This window comes from Ictidomys tridecemlineatus, chromosome 2, assembly GCF_052094955.1.
Source record: "Ictidomys tridecemlineatus isolate mIctTri1 chromosome 2, mIctTri1.hap1, whole genome shotgun sequence".
NCBI lineage: Eukaryota > Metazoa > Chordata > Mammalia > Rodentia > Sciuridae > Ictidomys > Ictidomys tridecemlineatus.
This window is the reverse complement of record NC_135478.1, coordinates 157,398,205-157,414,031: the sequence shown is the minus strand read 5'-3', so window position 1 is coordinate 157,414,031 and position 15,827 is coordinate 157,398,205. Positions and strand designations below refer to the sequence as shown.

At 35.0% G+C, this 15,827-nt stretch overlaps 1 protein-coding gene across 9 annotated transcripts in view; it reads right to left on the bottom strand.

Moving 5' to 3' along the window:
• Positions 1-15,827, bottom strand: part of Crppa (CDP-L-ribitol pyrophosphorylase A) — a 287,503-nt gene that overhangs the window by 251,624 nt on the left and 20,052 nt on the right. For 8 of the 9 annotated variants that reach the window (XM_078040033.1, XM_040291723.2, XM_040291722.2 and 5 more), the window contains exon 3: positions 3,899-4,048. The exons of the other annotated variant lie outside the window; for it this stretch is intronic. In XM_078040033.1, coding sequence (XP_077896159.1) covers positions 3,899-4,048 — 150 coding nt within the window. The remainder of the gene's footprint in view (positions 1-3,898; positions 4,049-15,827) is intronic. 9 annotated transcript variants of the gene reach the window in all.

Sequence of the window (15,827 nt, the reverse complement as noted above, 5' to 3'; positions counted from 1 at the left end):
CACCACTACTGTGGGTCCTGACTCCCTTCACTCCAGCACCGTCTTTTTCTGCCTGCTGAATCACCTCCAATAGCGCATCCATAAACTCTTGTATCATCCATCTTAGGATACAAAACTCTCAATCTATGACAGCTTCCAGCTATACCCTTCAATTTTCTGCTCTTATACACAAATGTTCCTCTCAAAATTGACCCTACTATTTATTCTGTATTGAAATCAACCCTAACCAGGGTTTCATATCTACCACAAGTTTCACACACTGGTGATCTCAATCTGCCGACTTATGGGCAGTTCTCTCACTACTTCTTTTAAATCCATATGCACCATTGTTTCAATCTTAAAACACTTTCTGCACTAGACTTCTAAGACATTACCTCCTTGTCCCTACATCCATTGTTCTACCTTATTGGTCACCTCCTATGGTAGACAGAGTAATGTCTCCCTCAACAAACAGAATTCTTGAAATGTGTGAATACATTAACACATGGCAAAGGGACTTGGACAATATGATTAAAATTAAGCATCAGATGAAGAGATTATCCTGAACTATCCAGGTGAGCCCTGTGCTTGGGGTAATCACAAGAAGCCTTCAAATAGGTAGAGAGGAGAACAAGAGTGAGCACTAGCAGAAGTGACAATGAAAACAAGAGGCTGCAATAGTACATGAGAAGAGCCAGATACAAGGAATACAAACAGCCTTGGGAACTGGAAAGACAAAGAAATGGGCTCCGAGAGCCTCATGAAGTAAAACCACACTGCCAAATCTTGATTTTACAGCATACTACAATGACACAGCCACATCACTGTTTATAGCAACAAAATTAACAGATAAACTATGGAACCAACCAAGATGCCCATCAACAGATCAACTGGCCAAGCATGTTTGTGCATGCCTGTAATCCCAGCAACTTGGGCTAAGGCAAGAAGATCTTGAGTTCAAAGCCAACCTCAGCAACTTAGCAAGATCCTATCTCCAAATTTAAAAAAAAAGGGAAAAGGGCTGGAGATATGAGTCAGTTGTTAAACACCCCTGGGTTCAATCCCCAGTACCAAAAACAAACAAAAGATGAAGAAATTGTGGTAGATATACACAATGGAATATTACTCAGCCATAAAAGAAGAATAAGGTTGTGACATTCACTAGTTAGTGGATAGATTCATAGACTACATTGTTAAGTAAAATAAAACAATCCCAAGAAACCAAAGGTCGAATGTTTTCTCTGATAGGTGGATGCTAACCCACAATGCAGGAGTTGAGAGGAAGAATAGAACTTCAATGGATTAGACAATAGGGAATGGAGGGTGGATAGAAATAGGAAAGAGTTTGAATGAATCTAACTTTCCTATACATATGTGCAAGTCACAGTGAATCTCACCATTGTGTACATCCCAAGACAGGAATCCCGATTAGAATAAGACATTTATACAAGCATGGAATACATCAAAATAGTTTCTACTGTCATGTATAACTAAAAAGAAAAAATAAAAATAAATGAGCAAAAGGAATATCAGTAGAGGAAGGAAAATAGAGGGAAAGTATGGAAAGGGACATTAAAATCAAATTCCTTGAGTGTATGGTTTTATCAAAATGAACCCAACTATTATGCATAACTATAAGGCTGTAAGAAACTAAAATTTTAAAATACTGATTTTAGACTTCTGATCTCCAGAAATGTAAAAATATAAATTTTTCTTTTAGCTTGTTAAGTTTCTGGTAACTTATTAACAGCAGCAATAGGGAACTCCAATATTCCAGCTCAAAACTTTGGTTTTGAGCTCTCCTGCTCTCTACACAGACTCATTTGAAGATCTTAATCAACCCTTTGAGCATTAAATGTCTGATGATACAAGTCTCAAATATTTATCCCTAGCTAATGTTCTTTATGTTTATATACTCAACTATCTCCTTAACACGTGCAGTTGTACATCTATAAAGAATCTCATGTGTATCAAAACTCAATTCCAAATATGCTCCCACAAAATCTTCAATAAAGAGCAACTGTATTCTAGGTTTTTAAAGCAAATCTTTGGGCCTATGACTCATTCCCTATCTTTGAAGCCCCATATACAATCTACTAATTTTCCTAGTTTTACCTTCAAATGTATTCAGAATCCAAGGGCTTCACAGTACATTCTTCACTATCCAAGTTGTCCTAATTGTCACATCACCTTTTACCTTGATTATGGTCATCACAATAATTTTTCACTTTTCCCTTGTTCTGTAGATTATTGTCCCACGACTGACAAAGCAATACCAGTCAAGACTCTATACGTTAATTCCCAAAGACTGCTGTCTCTTTCAGGATAAAATCTGGAGGCCTCTATCACCACATTTAGGGGCACTATGGGATATGGAACCTGTCCTTTCCAACCACAGCTGCCCCCGTTCCCTCCATGATGTCACTCTTCTCTAGCCTCTCAAACCTTCTTATGTTGTTTTGTGTCTTGAAATGTATGACAAAAGCTGGTGAAAAAGGCTACTTTACTGTGAAGCTCAAAATCACACCCAAATTTTCTTCTGAAATTTACCTATTATATACCATATTTATTCTATTACAATGATTATATGAAAGATTATTCCATTAATCTCAGAAATATAGCAGTACATTCAATGAGATTTAGTATATAAAAATAGGACATATGAACTTAAAACTCAAATTTATAATAACATATGTATAAATAATGATCAAACCATGAAGAAAAATTCCAATATTCCAAATTATTTTAAGTCAGACCACCAGTGGAACATTTTTATCATTAAGATGAATTCATATATATGATCTTGTTTTAAAACAATAACTGATGCAGAAGCCAAGACTGATTCAAAATTTAGCATATGTGAATAATGTCTACCCAAATTTTATTTACTATATATTCTTGTAATATAAAAGTCAATATTCACATTACCATCATCTTGTAATCTTAAAAGTCCATACATTTCAAACTATTAACTGATTGTCTAATATCAGCCAAGCACTGAATTAGCTACACTAACTTTTCTAATTGAGAAATCTGACAAGCTCAATACATGATATTCAATATCCGTCTACTGATATTTGAAAATGAATGACAATAAAACTATGTAAGGGGCTGGGGTTGTGGCTCGGTGGCAATAGTGCTTGCCTTGCACATGTGAGGTCCTAGGTTCAAGCCTCAGCACCACATAAAAATAAAATAAAGATATTGTGTCTAACTAAAAAAATATTAAAGACAAAACTAAGTACAGCAGTGTTTCCAAACAAAAGAAAACAAAGCTATTCCAGTAACATGAACAAAGTTTTTTGACATTTAAGTTGTCACTTACATTTTACTCAGATTTTAATTAAGAAAATGTTTTATCATCTGTGCAGAAAATTTACCATGACAGGCCTGAGACTACTGTTCTTAAGAAAACCCATTAAGAAGGTAGGTCCTGGGCCAATGTCTATAAGTTAACTGATAGTTTTGATATGTTCTACCTAGACTGGCTTGCATAAAAGCAATGTTCATGCTGAACATCTGCTTTTCTTCAGAGAATGTGGAATTTTTGTACATGCTAGCCAGGGGATGGCTAGGTGATCAACCTCAATAAACATCTTGGGCACTAAGTCTCTAATGGGCTTTGCTGGGGAGAAACCTTGTGCAAGTGTTGCAGGATTTTCATTGCTCGGAGTTAGGGGTATACTGTTGGCCCTTCAGGGGACGGAGAGAACACAGGGAAGCCTCCAAATGCATTCCTCCAAATGGCCTGTGACTCTTGTGAGCCAGCTGCATATTACTACTTCACTATAATATATCTTGCCTAGAATACAACTAAATGCTAAGTTCTATGAATTCTTTTATAAATTTTCCAAGAGTAGACATAGTTTGGGATAACCATGGCATAGTCAGAGCTTTCTTAAAAATTCAGGGTTCTTACCTGCTGATATGCTTCATAAATCACATCAAACAGAAAAGCCTGTGGCATTTCACTTGCTCTGTGTCTGGCACGTTCTAGCGAGTGGTCTAAGCAACCATCAGCAGAGGGACTGATGACAGTAGATACGAGAGGTCTAACTGCTCCTGCTGCCTAAAGAACAAACAAGAGTCAATCGTACACTTATTTCGCCTATGGAGCATTTTAAAGTAAACGCCAGATTCTGAATCTCACTTTCACAAAAACAGATTATTCAAACCTTCAACAAGCTATCTCAAGAAAACGTCTAAACAAAGCATTCTCCAGTTTGCAAGTCAATTATCTCAGGTTCTACCATGATAATGTTCTACAATGATAATTCCATTTACCAATAGGTAGAAATTATTGTTTTCATTGTAGGTTCAAATCCTTTTTATTACAGATCATTGAGATCAATGCCCTAAAAGGATGCCAAGATAAAATTGGGTATTCCCCAAAGATGGGCAGGAAAAAAACAATTATGAAACTGAGATGTAAACTGATGTTTACTCGTTAGTGTGCCTCCAGAACATTTAATTTACACATTAGATCATTTAAGGAAACAAACTCCCTAAGATCCCCACAATGAGACAAAACAACCCACACAATGAATTTGTCTTATTCCTTTGAAAACAGTTCCTTTCAGACATAAAATCTCCTTGCAAAGTTCCTCAGGCAACATGTCCAGTGATTTTCATTACTATGATAAAAGTTCTGTTTCAATAGTTGGATCTGAACTTTATTAAAAAAAATAAAGACACCCTTATGTCTGACAGTTTTATTTTTATTAGGGTCTTGTTTGTAACGAAGTCTTGAATGGCATTACCAGAGAGTTACCTTAATGAAGTTGCCTTAAAATAAATTTCTGTGGTAGGCTGTTAAGCTGATCTTATATCGACTTCAAAATGTTCTTTCTTCTGCAATGGTTACATGAGCGTCATAGCACATGAAGCCAATGCACAAATAGAACAAGTGTTCTCTTGAAGAGACTAACATCTGAGTAAGATAAAGCCCACATGCCAGTTTACAAAAGCCAAGGGACTGGCTGAAAAATCAAAGCTTGTATATGAGCCAAGTAGACAGTTTACAAATTGCATCACCATTTCCAGTGCCTCAAGTGGAAATTTGGAGCCTAGGCATAAACGCAAAAACGAGACAGCTGGGAATGACATAGGAAATAGTGAAGAGTATTCCAACTAGGTGAAGAGTAGATAAAGAGCAAACCCAACTGGGCAAGCCTAACACCTGCTAGGGGTTAGAAAACAAGACAGAAAGGAAACACATAAATACCCATAAATGGACATTGCTTCTTAAGGCAAAAGTTAAATTTCCACTGCAACTACTTGTAGGTACTATTGGAATTGTATTGCAGACTATGAAGTTAAAAATAGAGCAAATGGAGAACATGAGATATTCAAAATGACAGTGTGAGGGGCTCTGCAGACTTTCTGCCAGCAAACTAGTGAAAGATAATTTTGTTTATAAAAACCATTTAAAGACTAAGAATTTTCCCTAAGATATTCAGCAGTTGAAGTAACACTCAAAATCAGATTTTTTATTTTTTTAAAGTGTTCATAGCATGTCTTTATCTGTGCCCCGTTTCTTTCACAGGCCTTCCCCCAGCTCAGTGTGACACAGCCCTACTGGGTATAGGCAGAATTTTTTTTAAATGGGGCTCCATCTCCTCCAAGAGGAGGGCCACAATGCCAGCATTCCCCATTCCCCTCAATACTATTACATAGACTAAAATCTGGGCAAGTGTAAGTACGATTCTCTAGCTTACACATAGGACAGCAATTGTATGCCAGGAAGAGAGCAAGAAGACAGCTAGAATCTTCGGTTGAGGGGGTATCTTTATAAGAGACACCCCATCCACAGTTTCAGAGCATTAATGAATGTAGTGATTTTTTTTCAAAGTGGAGAAAAAGGGTCTAAGAATAGATATCTATGATGCTTTTCAAAGGAACTAAGTTTATTTGAAACTGAGTTCAGGGAGATTCAAGCCTAAATGCAAAATGCACTCTTAAAAGAAATTTAATTATCATGGTAAGTAATTAAGTTATCTACATGAAAGCAAAAAACTAAACTGTAGGCCAATTAGAAATTGGGTACTCGGGGATCAGAACAAATCCCAAACCAGCCCCAAAAACCAATTTGAGAGGATGAGGCAGGAGGATTACAAGTTGAAGGCCAAGTTCAGAAAGATATTATAGTGACACCCCCTTTCTCCACAGAAAAGTCTCAACTGGGCTTCTCCAGAAATCTTCACCATGGCCGATTTTAGGACTGTCAGCAAAAGGGTCTCTACAAAAGAGCTCAATATAGATAAACTTCCTATTTTCGAGTTGCCCTGTCTTACTTGGCCTCTGGCCTGGAAGAAATCAGCACTCCAGGTGCTGGGCGCGCCCTTTCTAGTTTTTCACAAACATGTATCCAGTAGTTTGCAGAAATGTGTAAAAAAGGCCTCTGGCCTTGAGCTGGGCTTCACAAAGATGAAGTTACCAATTGGGCTCCATGGCAACAGCTTACAGGGGGAGGAAAGAAACAGAGAAGCAGCTCTCCCCTTCTCAGGTTTATCCTTGAAGGGCTAACCTGCCCAGAACAGTGAAAGAAAAAATCTGCTTTTATGTGAACTTCTACCGACTGTAAACTTCTGAGCCCCTCCCCTTACATGCTGGGTATAAAATTCTGAAACTACCTGGATTTGGAGTTCAGGGGATTGACTGATTACAGCTGAAGCTGTGCCCTCTGAACCTGGCTACAGCCAAATAAAACTATTTCTTGCTATCTTTGATGCCTTGCCTCATCTGTTTCTACAACAATATCATTATATCATAGCAAAGGGAACTGTTTAAATGCATGCGAGTAGAGCAATTATGTCCCAAGCAATATCACAAATAAATTTGAGCTATTAGGAGACAATGAAAAGAGTTTCACAGGTAGGTATGGTAACAGGAAAAAATAGTACAATATATCAGGGAATGAAACATTCAAAGAGCCCTGCGAAAATCACCTTATTCCAAGTCCCTGTCATCAAAATAAAACCTATCAGCTGCCTGTAATTACAGCAAGTCAGGACAGTGAGGCAGGAGGATTACAATTTGAAGGCCAGCTTCAGCAAGATATATCATTGTATCATAGCAAAATATTAAAAGCCAAAGGCAATTATAAACCATGAAAGCAGCAAGGAAATGATTTATCATTAACAAAAGATCAGCAATAAGATCAAAAACTGACTTCTTATCAGAAAATTGGACAGTTAGGTAACATTCATTGCTAAAGGAAAAAAAATCCATAAGGGATTTTTGTAATCGGCAAAGCCAACGTTTAAATAATAAAAACAAATTCACAGAATGCTTTGCTAAAGGATTAAACACCACAGACACACACACACACACACACACACACACACACACACATATACCAACAGCAAATCTAATCTAAAAATATACTAAACACTTATTGCTTCCTTTTCATGAACTGATTATAAAAGTAAATGAATAGTTAATTGATTAGCCTATCATGTTGAAATGTAATATTTACCAAAACAAAGCACAAAAGAATTTAATAGGAAAAAGGTGTACAGAAGTAAGGAAATGACAGTGAATAGGAAAATGAATTCATACTAATAAACTGAATATTGCAAACATGATACTTTATACACACAATTTTCTCCTATGAGCTTCAATAAAGAACAATATAAACTAATAATTGAGATGATGAATTTGAGTTTCTGACACACAGATGTAACATGCTTACTAATAACTTGGGGGGAAGAATACAGCAATATAAGAATAATGCTTCTATAGCTCATTAGAATTAAGATAGCATTATTGTAGGCTCCAGAGAAACCTCAGAATATAACAAAAAAATAAGGAATTAGAGGATTTAAAATGTTCCAATAGAAAATATTCCTCTATACAAAAACACTTAGATCCATCCCATCCCAGTTAATATGGCATTTTTTAATATATTTTTTAGTTGTAGTTGGACACAATACCTTTATTTTTATGCAGAGCTGAGGAACAAACCCAGGGCCTTGCATGTGCTAGGCAAGCACCCTATCACTAAGCCACAAACCCAGCTCCCTAATATGGCAATTTTCAAGAATACAAACAACAAAAAACATTGATAAGGATGTGGGGGGAAAGGTACACTCATACATTGCTGGTGGGACTGAAAATTGGTGCAACATTTATGGAAAGCAGTGTCAAGATTCCTAGAAAACTTGGAATGGAACCACCATCTGACCCGGCTATCCTACTCCTTGGTTTATACCCAAAGGACTTAAAATCAGCATGCTACGGTGACACAGCCACATCAATGTTTACAGCAGCTCAATTCACAATAGCTGAATTATCAAACCAACCTAGATGCCCTTCAACAGATGAATGGATAAAGAAAATGTGGTATAGATACACAATAGAATGTTACTCAGCTATAAAGAAGAATGAAATTATGGCATTTGCAGGTAAATGGATAGATCTGGAGAATATCATGGTAAGTGAAATAAACCAATCCTCTGATATGGGGATGTTAATTCATAATAAGTTAGTGGGGCTGGGAAAGAACTGAGGTGCTTTGAATTAGGCAGAAGGTAGTAAAGGGAGGGTAGGCGTAGGAAGGATAGAATTGGATAGTAGAATTGAATTGGATGTCATTACCCTGTGTACATACATGACTACACAATCAGTATGCTTCTACTTCATGTAGAATGAGAAGTTATACTCCATTTATGTATGTGTCAAAATGCATTCTACTCTCATGCATAACAAATTAGAATAAAATAATCTACATTAAATAAAATAGTCCTCTAATACAGAAGCAAGCAGTAGAGATCAAAAACATAATACAAGAAAAAATCAAATGCAAACTGGCAGACATAAATCCAACTATATAATACATGAAATATGTATGGACTTAACAATTCAATCAAAAGGCAAAATTTGCCAAACAGGATATTTTTTTTTAAATCCAACTATATGCCATCTTCAGGATACACAATTGGAAAAGATACAAATAGATTAAACATAAAAGACTGTAAAATATTCATATATAGTATATACACCTTAATATTTTTGTAATATTAGTAAGTAGGACTATCTTATAAAGAAAAAGGTAAATTCATCAAGAACATTTAAGAATCGAACACAGTCACCTAACAGACGCCTCAAAGCACATGAAAAAAACTGAACTGAGCAGAGAAATCAACAGCTGGCAACATCAATAACCCATTTTCAATAAAGGATAGAACGAAGCAGACCAACATGGAAATAAAAGACTTGAAATACACCATAAACCAAACAAACCTAACAGACATCCATCCAACACACCACCCAACAATAGCAAAACACAGGTTCTTAAGTGCACATGGAATATTATCTAGCACAGACTGGTGGGCCATAAAACAAGACTCAATAAGTGTCAAAGAATTATAATTATACTAAGCAGTTTCTCTGCTTAGGATAGAATGAAACAAAATCAATTTGAGAATTTTACCAATATGTGGAAGTAGAAAAATCACTAAAAAAATATGAATCAAATACTTTGAGATGAAAATATAGACAATATGAAAACATTTAATGAATGCACCTAAAGCAGACCATAAATGCAGATTTGTAACAATAAGTACCTGTATAAAAGAAAACAAGTCAAAATTGTAACTTTCTACTTAAAGACACTGGAAAGAAAATTACACCTAAGGCAGACATAAGATGAGAGCAGAAATAAATTGACTTCTTTAAGAAAAAAACTAAAATATGATTCTTGGAAAACAAAGAACCAGTAAACCTTTAGTAACCAAAAAAAGAAATTTGAAATCAGCAGTGAAAATATTTTCATATAAGATTGATAGAAATGTCACTATAAACAACTGAATTTCAACAAATTAGAGAATAGATGAAATGACTAAATTTAGAAATTATAAAAACTAATTCAAGATTGTAAAGTCAGATTAGATCTACGGCACTAAGAATTTAAAAACATCCCAGAGTGAAAAGTCACTGCACGGCTTCACTGGTTATTGCCAAAAAATGTTTAAAAAAAAAAAAATGGCATTAACTCCTTAAAGTTTTTTTAAAAAAAAAAAAAAAACTTAGAACTTTTCCAATACGTTTTGTAAAACTAGTATTGCCTAATGCAAAAAAAAAAAAAAAAAACAAAAAAACAACAAAAAAAGCCATCACAAGGAAATAAAACTACAGACCAATAAACTTATGAATGTACAAATAAGCTCAAAATAGGTCTCACCACACCGTATCCTTAGAGGATTGGTTCCAGAACAGCCTGCGCATACCAAAATCCCTGAATGCTCAATTCTGCTATATAAATTTCAACATATTTGCATGACTACACTCATCCTCTCATGTACTTTAAATCTTGTTATGGTTTGGATGTGAGGTGTCCCCCAAAAGCTCACACATGAGACCATGCAAGGTTTTGAGAAATGACTGGGTTACAGCATTAAGCTAATCAATGAATTAATCCGATGGCATTACTGAATGGTAACTGGAGGCAGGGGCAGTATGGCTGGAGGAAGTGGTTTATTGTGGGGTGGGGCTATGGGTATATATTTTGTATCTGCAGAGCGAAATCTGCTTTCTGACATGGGCTGCTTCTCTGCCACACTCTTCCTCAATTGTGTTCTGCCTCACCTTGAGCACCAAAGAATGGAGCTGGCCTTCTATGGTCTAAGACCTCTGAAACTGAGTCCTTAAATAAACTTTTCCTCCTAGTTGTTTTGGTCTGATCTTTTAATCACAGCAGCAAAAAAAAAAAAAAAAAAAAAAAAGCTGACAAACAAATCTCTAGCTACTTCATAGTACCTAGTACAACATAAATGTTATGTAAATAGTTGCTATGCTATGTTGTTGAGAGAACAAAAAATAGTTTTCATGTGTTCAGTATGAGTGCAGTTTTTTCCAAATATTTTCCACCTGCAGTTGGTTGAATCTATAATGTGTAACCTAATATGGAGGCGGACTGTACTTACAAAACAAATTCAGCAACAAATAAAAGGTATTACACACCATGACCAAATGGATTTATTCCAGCAATGCTAGGTCAACACACACACACTAATGAATAAAGGACAAAGCACGTGAACTTTTTAATATATGCAGAAAACTGCACAAAATACAAAATCATGAAAAAAGTACACAAATTAGAAACAGAAGAGAACTTAATCTGATAAACAGCATCTATGAAAAACTCAATGGTGAAAGACAGAATGTTCTCCTTTTATGATCAGGAAAAGGACAAGAAAATCTACTGTTACACTTTTACTGAACAGTAATGGAAATTTTAGCCAGGAAAATTAACTGAAAAGTTGTAATAGAAGCTATCCAAGAGAAATAAAACTTTCTCTATTTGCAGATGGCAGCATTTTACAATAGATACCCCTTATGAACTCTTGAAACAACTGTTAGAATAAATTCAGAAAGACATAGAATAAGCTAAATGTATAAAATCAATCTTATTTCTGTATAGTAGTACACAAAAAATTTTAAGAAATCCATTTACCAAAATCAAAACCATCAAAAATCCATCAAAAAAATCCATCAAAACCAAAATCGGAGTAAGTTTAACTGAAAAGTTCAAAAGTTATACTCTTAAAAAATACAAAAAAAAAAAAAATCCTGCTCCTAAGGGCCAACATCTACATTTACATACCATTACCCATTTCCTCTCAAGTGCTCATATTTTATATATATTTTATATATATATATATATATATAAATATAATCAATAGTCTCTTTATATCCTTTCTCAATTTCTACAACTATTGAATTACCAGTAGCATACAAACATGCTAGAACATTTGCCAACATTAAATCTGTCCTATTTTGATCATATATCTTTCTCTAACTCACAAATTTCTTTACTTATGTGTGAACCAAAATTAAATTATCTATACTACCTTATATCTCCAGTTTCTTTCCTCTCAAAATTCCTAGAATCTACTTTAATCAGCATATTACCTCCGAACAAAAATATATTTACCATGATCAACAATAACCCACATTGCCAAATACAATTATAATTCTTACATTTCCAGAGTGTTAGCTTGGCTTTTCAAAACATTTGCAAGCATTCTTTCTTTTCATACTACTACTATATCCTAGAATTTTTAAATGATAAAGTCATATATAGCTGAGATCCCAGACTTCTCTATCTATACTCACCTATAGACAAACACAAGTCCCATGAATTTCAAACACCATCTATATGAAAACTTCTGAGCATATTTCTGGCCCAGTCTCTTCAACTATGAATTTGTATATCCAAAATACCTAATGAATATTGCCAGTCGATTCAAAATAAACATCTCAACTATAACATTAAAATCAAAGTTTTGGGGCTGGAGGTATAGCTAAGTTGGTGGAGTGCTTGCCTCACATGCACAAAGCACTGGGTTCAATCACCAGCACCACACAAAAATAATAATAAAATGACATAAAGGCTCATTTATGCCACTTAATAGAACTTCTTTCAGTGCATATAACATCTTAGCCAGTTTATTATTGTCTACGAAATGAAAAACCTTAACCATGGGTTTTATTACATGCCTCTCTAGCTTTAAAATTCTATTTTTTAAGGAATGCCCCCACCCCATCCCCAAAATCTAAGAGTTCCAAGTCTCCCTAACAGCAGTCATATTCCTACAGAATAATAGGTATCTGATGGCTATTTCCCAAACAAAAATAACAACACCAATTTGAAGAGATGGCAGAATATTGTCAAATATTCATCCAAAATATCCACAATATAGTCACATATGCAGAAAGCATCGATTTCAGCAGTGCATGAGTAGATAGTCATTTTAGATTCTTACTGTGGCCCCACTTTCATTCTATGATCTAGTTCATGTAATACTTATATTCATTATTTAAAAGTTGGATAACTACATTCTAGTATCATTTTACATACTTTTCATATGCACCCATCATCGAGCTTCCTTTAAAAGAGGAGCTGGAAATCCCAAAAACACATTTCTCTCTGGAGCTAGCCTGCATTCTCCCTTGAATATGTTATCTGCTTTCCTAAATAAATCTGTTTAGTCCTCTGAGTGGCATGTGCTGAAATTGTTTTCTCCTCACATAAGTCAAGCACTTCACTTGTTCCGAGGAGTTTCCAGGGAGAAGGGGAAACATGATTCAGATATCTCTTTTCTCATGACAATTCCTTTATTTATATTGTTTAAAAAAAAAGGATTTGTTGAACACCTTCATAGTACCTAGCCTAAAGTTCTAATGATTCAGACAAAAAGGAGACAATTGTTAAGGATCTTGAAGTCTAGTACACATAGCTGATAAACGCAACCATGATTACAAGACAAGGTAATGAAAAATACTGGAGGTAGTAAACCCAGAGTTCCAGAGACAGAGTGGGAACCTCTAACTGCCTAAATGATTTTCAAATGCTTGACACACAAGGATAAATGATTAAGCAAACTACTTCTTGAAAACATTTAAAGATCTCTAAAATGTTAGGATACACAAAGATGTATATAATTTAAAAAAAAAAACTGGACCACAGAAGTAGTTAAAGAAGTTTTAAGAAAATGGGGTGGGGTTTCTTGAGCTAGCAGTTATGGAAAGTTATTAGACAGCTATAGTGATCAAGATAGCATAGGAAAAATAGACCAATGGTAAGAGTCCTAACAGACACATTCATACATAGAAACTCAATACATGACTGAGGTTCAGGGTAAGGAAGAGATTGTTCCATAAATAGTGCTGGAACAGTGAGTTACATTTTCAAATAAAAATGAAATTGGTCTCCAAAAAGTTTTAAATTTTACATTTCTAATACTTGTAAAGGAAAAACGATGAGTAATTCATGACCTCAGTATAAGAAAAAAAAAAACAGATACAAAAGTCATAAAGTAAAAATTACTAATGTCTTCCTTTAACAAAAAAAATGTTTTTCATCACAAAATACTATTTACAGAACATAGCATAAAACTGGCCAAATATTAGTATCCAAATGTTAGTTGTCATAGTTCCTATAGCACAGTATTTAAAAAGTAGAAGACAAAAGACATGCACATTTCAATAAGAATATCTGAAGTCCACAGATATGAAAAAATACCAACCTATTAACAAAATGCTAATTTAAGATCAAGGGAAAGCACTTCCCAAGAACTTTAATGTGAAAAAAAATAAGCCTAACAATATTAAGTAATCGTGAGGATGCAGGGCAGCTCAAATTCCTATTACAAATAATTGATGAAATTATAAGTTGATATAAGTTTGGAAACAGATTCTGTTAAACCTGATATAATAAAATCTTCCCACACATGCACCTGAAGACAAGTTTAACAATTTTCATACTAGAAGCATCTGCATTAGCAAAGACCTAGAAAAAGTCATCTCTAAAATAAACATATATACATGAATGTGATATATATGAGAATGAAATATAGCTGCAGACATTTACACGAAATAGTTTATCTTGCACAAAACAAAGTTCAAGTATTCATAAACAAAATATTCCTTAGGGACACATGCTTCAAAACTAGAAAGAAAATAAAGCTCAGGTAATCTTATCCATTTGGGGGACTAAGTAAGACAGGGGAAGAAACAGTTGCAAATTAGAGCTAATGTTCTATTATACCAGGTGGCAGACACAGAAGTGTCCAAATTTCTCCACGTATTTTCAGCATTTAAGAATGAATTTTTAAAATGTGTATTTAAGCTATCATGATTTTTTTTTTTTTTTTTTTTTTTTTTTTTTTAGTTTTCGGCAGAGACAACATCTTTGTATGTGGTGCTGAGGATCGACCCGAGCTGCACACATGCCAGGCGAGCACGCTACCACTTGAACCACATCCCCAGCCCCTATGATTATTAAAAACTAGATTCTCAGGAGCAAAATCCATCCACAAAACAGAATCAATTAATTTCAAGAATTCGTACACTTGTCTACGAAGCCTCAAGATCAGTAGGAAAAATACTACAGTGTAAAGAGTACTGAGTGACAGCAGCTTCAAGGGTCTTAGTAAACAAAACGCCAATGGAGAAGTCATAAGTTAACTCTTTTGCTGACCCGTCTCTCTCTCACCTAGCCATCTGGTAAAAACAGATACAAAGATAATAATGCTAACAGGTCTGTACTCCTAGAGTTTTAACACCCTTGGGTTTAAAAACATACATGCAATAAAACTAAGTTTTCTGAGGAAAAAAATATCAAATTATGACAAATTTAGACAAATACAGTTACCAACAAAATATAATACCTGGGAAATTTGTTTATATGAACCATCATTCAAGTTAGCAAATGAAAATGTCCCCTTAGGTATTAGCTTAAGAAGCTCTGAATGGAAGTTTAACAACTCAGCACCATGATGATTACTTATCTCTCACACTAATCTATCAAAGTATTTACACATGTCAATCATGAAAGACATCAGATACAAATCATAAAATGCAGAATAATGAACCCCACCTCTAATTTTTTGTTTTAAACACAAAATTGAACAATCCCTATGATCCATCAATGCAGCAGGTACTAACATGTATTCCTCAGGCATCTAAATTCCACCTAATTATGACAATGTACAACAGAAATCTTCCAACTATATGATTATAATTTCAGCTAGTCGAGTTGTGTTCAGTCAGAGGCTAATGTTTATAAAATGTATTTAAAGCTAACCTATTGGTGATTAAGAGTGTTTTTATTTTATTTTTTTTGCGGGGGGCGCGGGGTATCAGGGATTGAACTCAAAGGCACTCAACCACTGAGACACATCCCCAACCCTATCTTGTGTTTTATTTAGAGACAGGGTCTCACTGAGTTTCTGAGGGCCTCGCTGTTGCTGAGGTTGGCTTTGAACTCAAGATCCTCCCATCTCAGCCTCCTGAGCCACTAGGATTACTAGTGTGCACCACCATGCCCAGCAATTTAGAAGTAC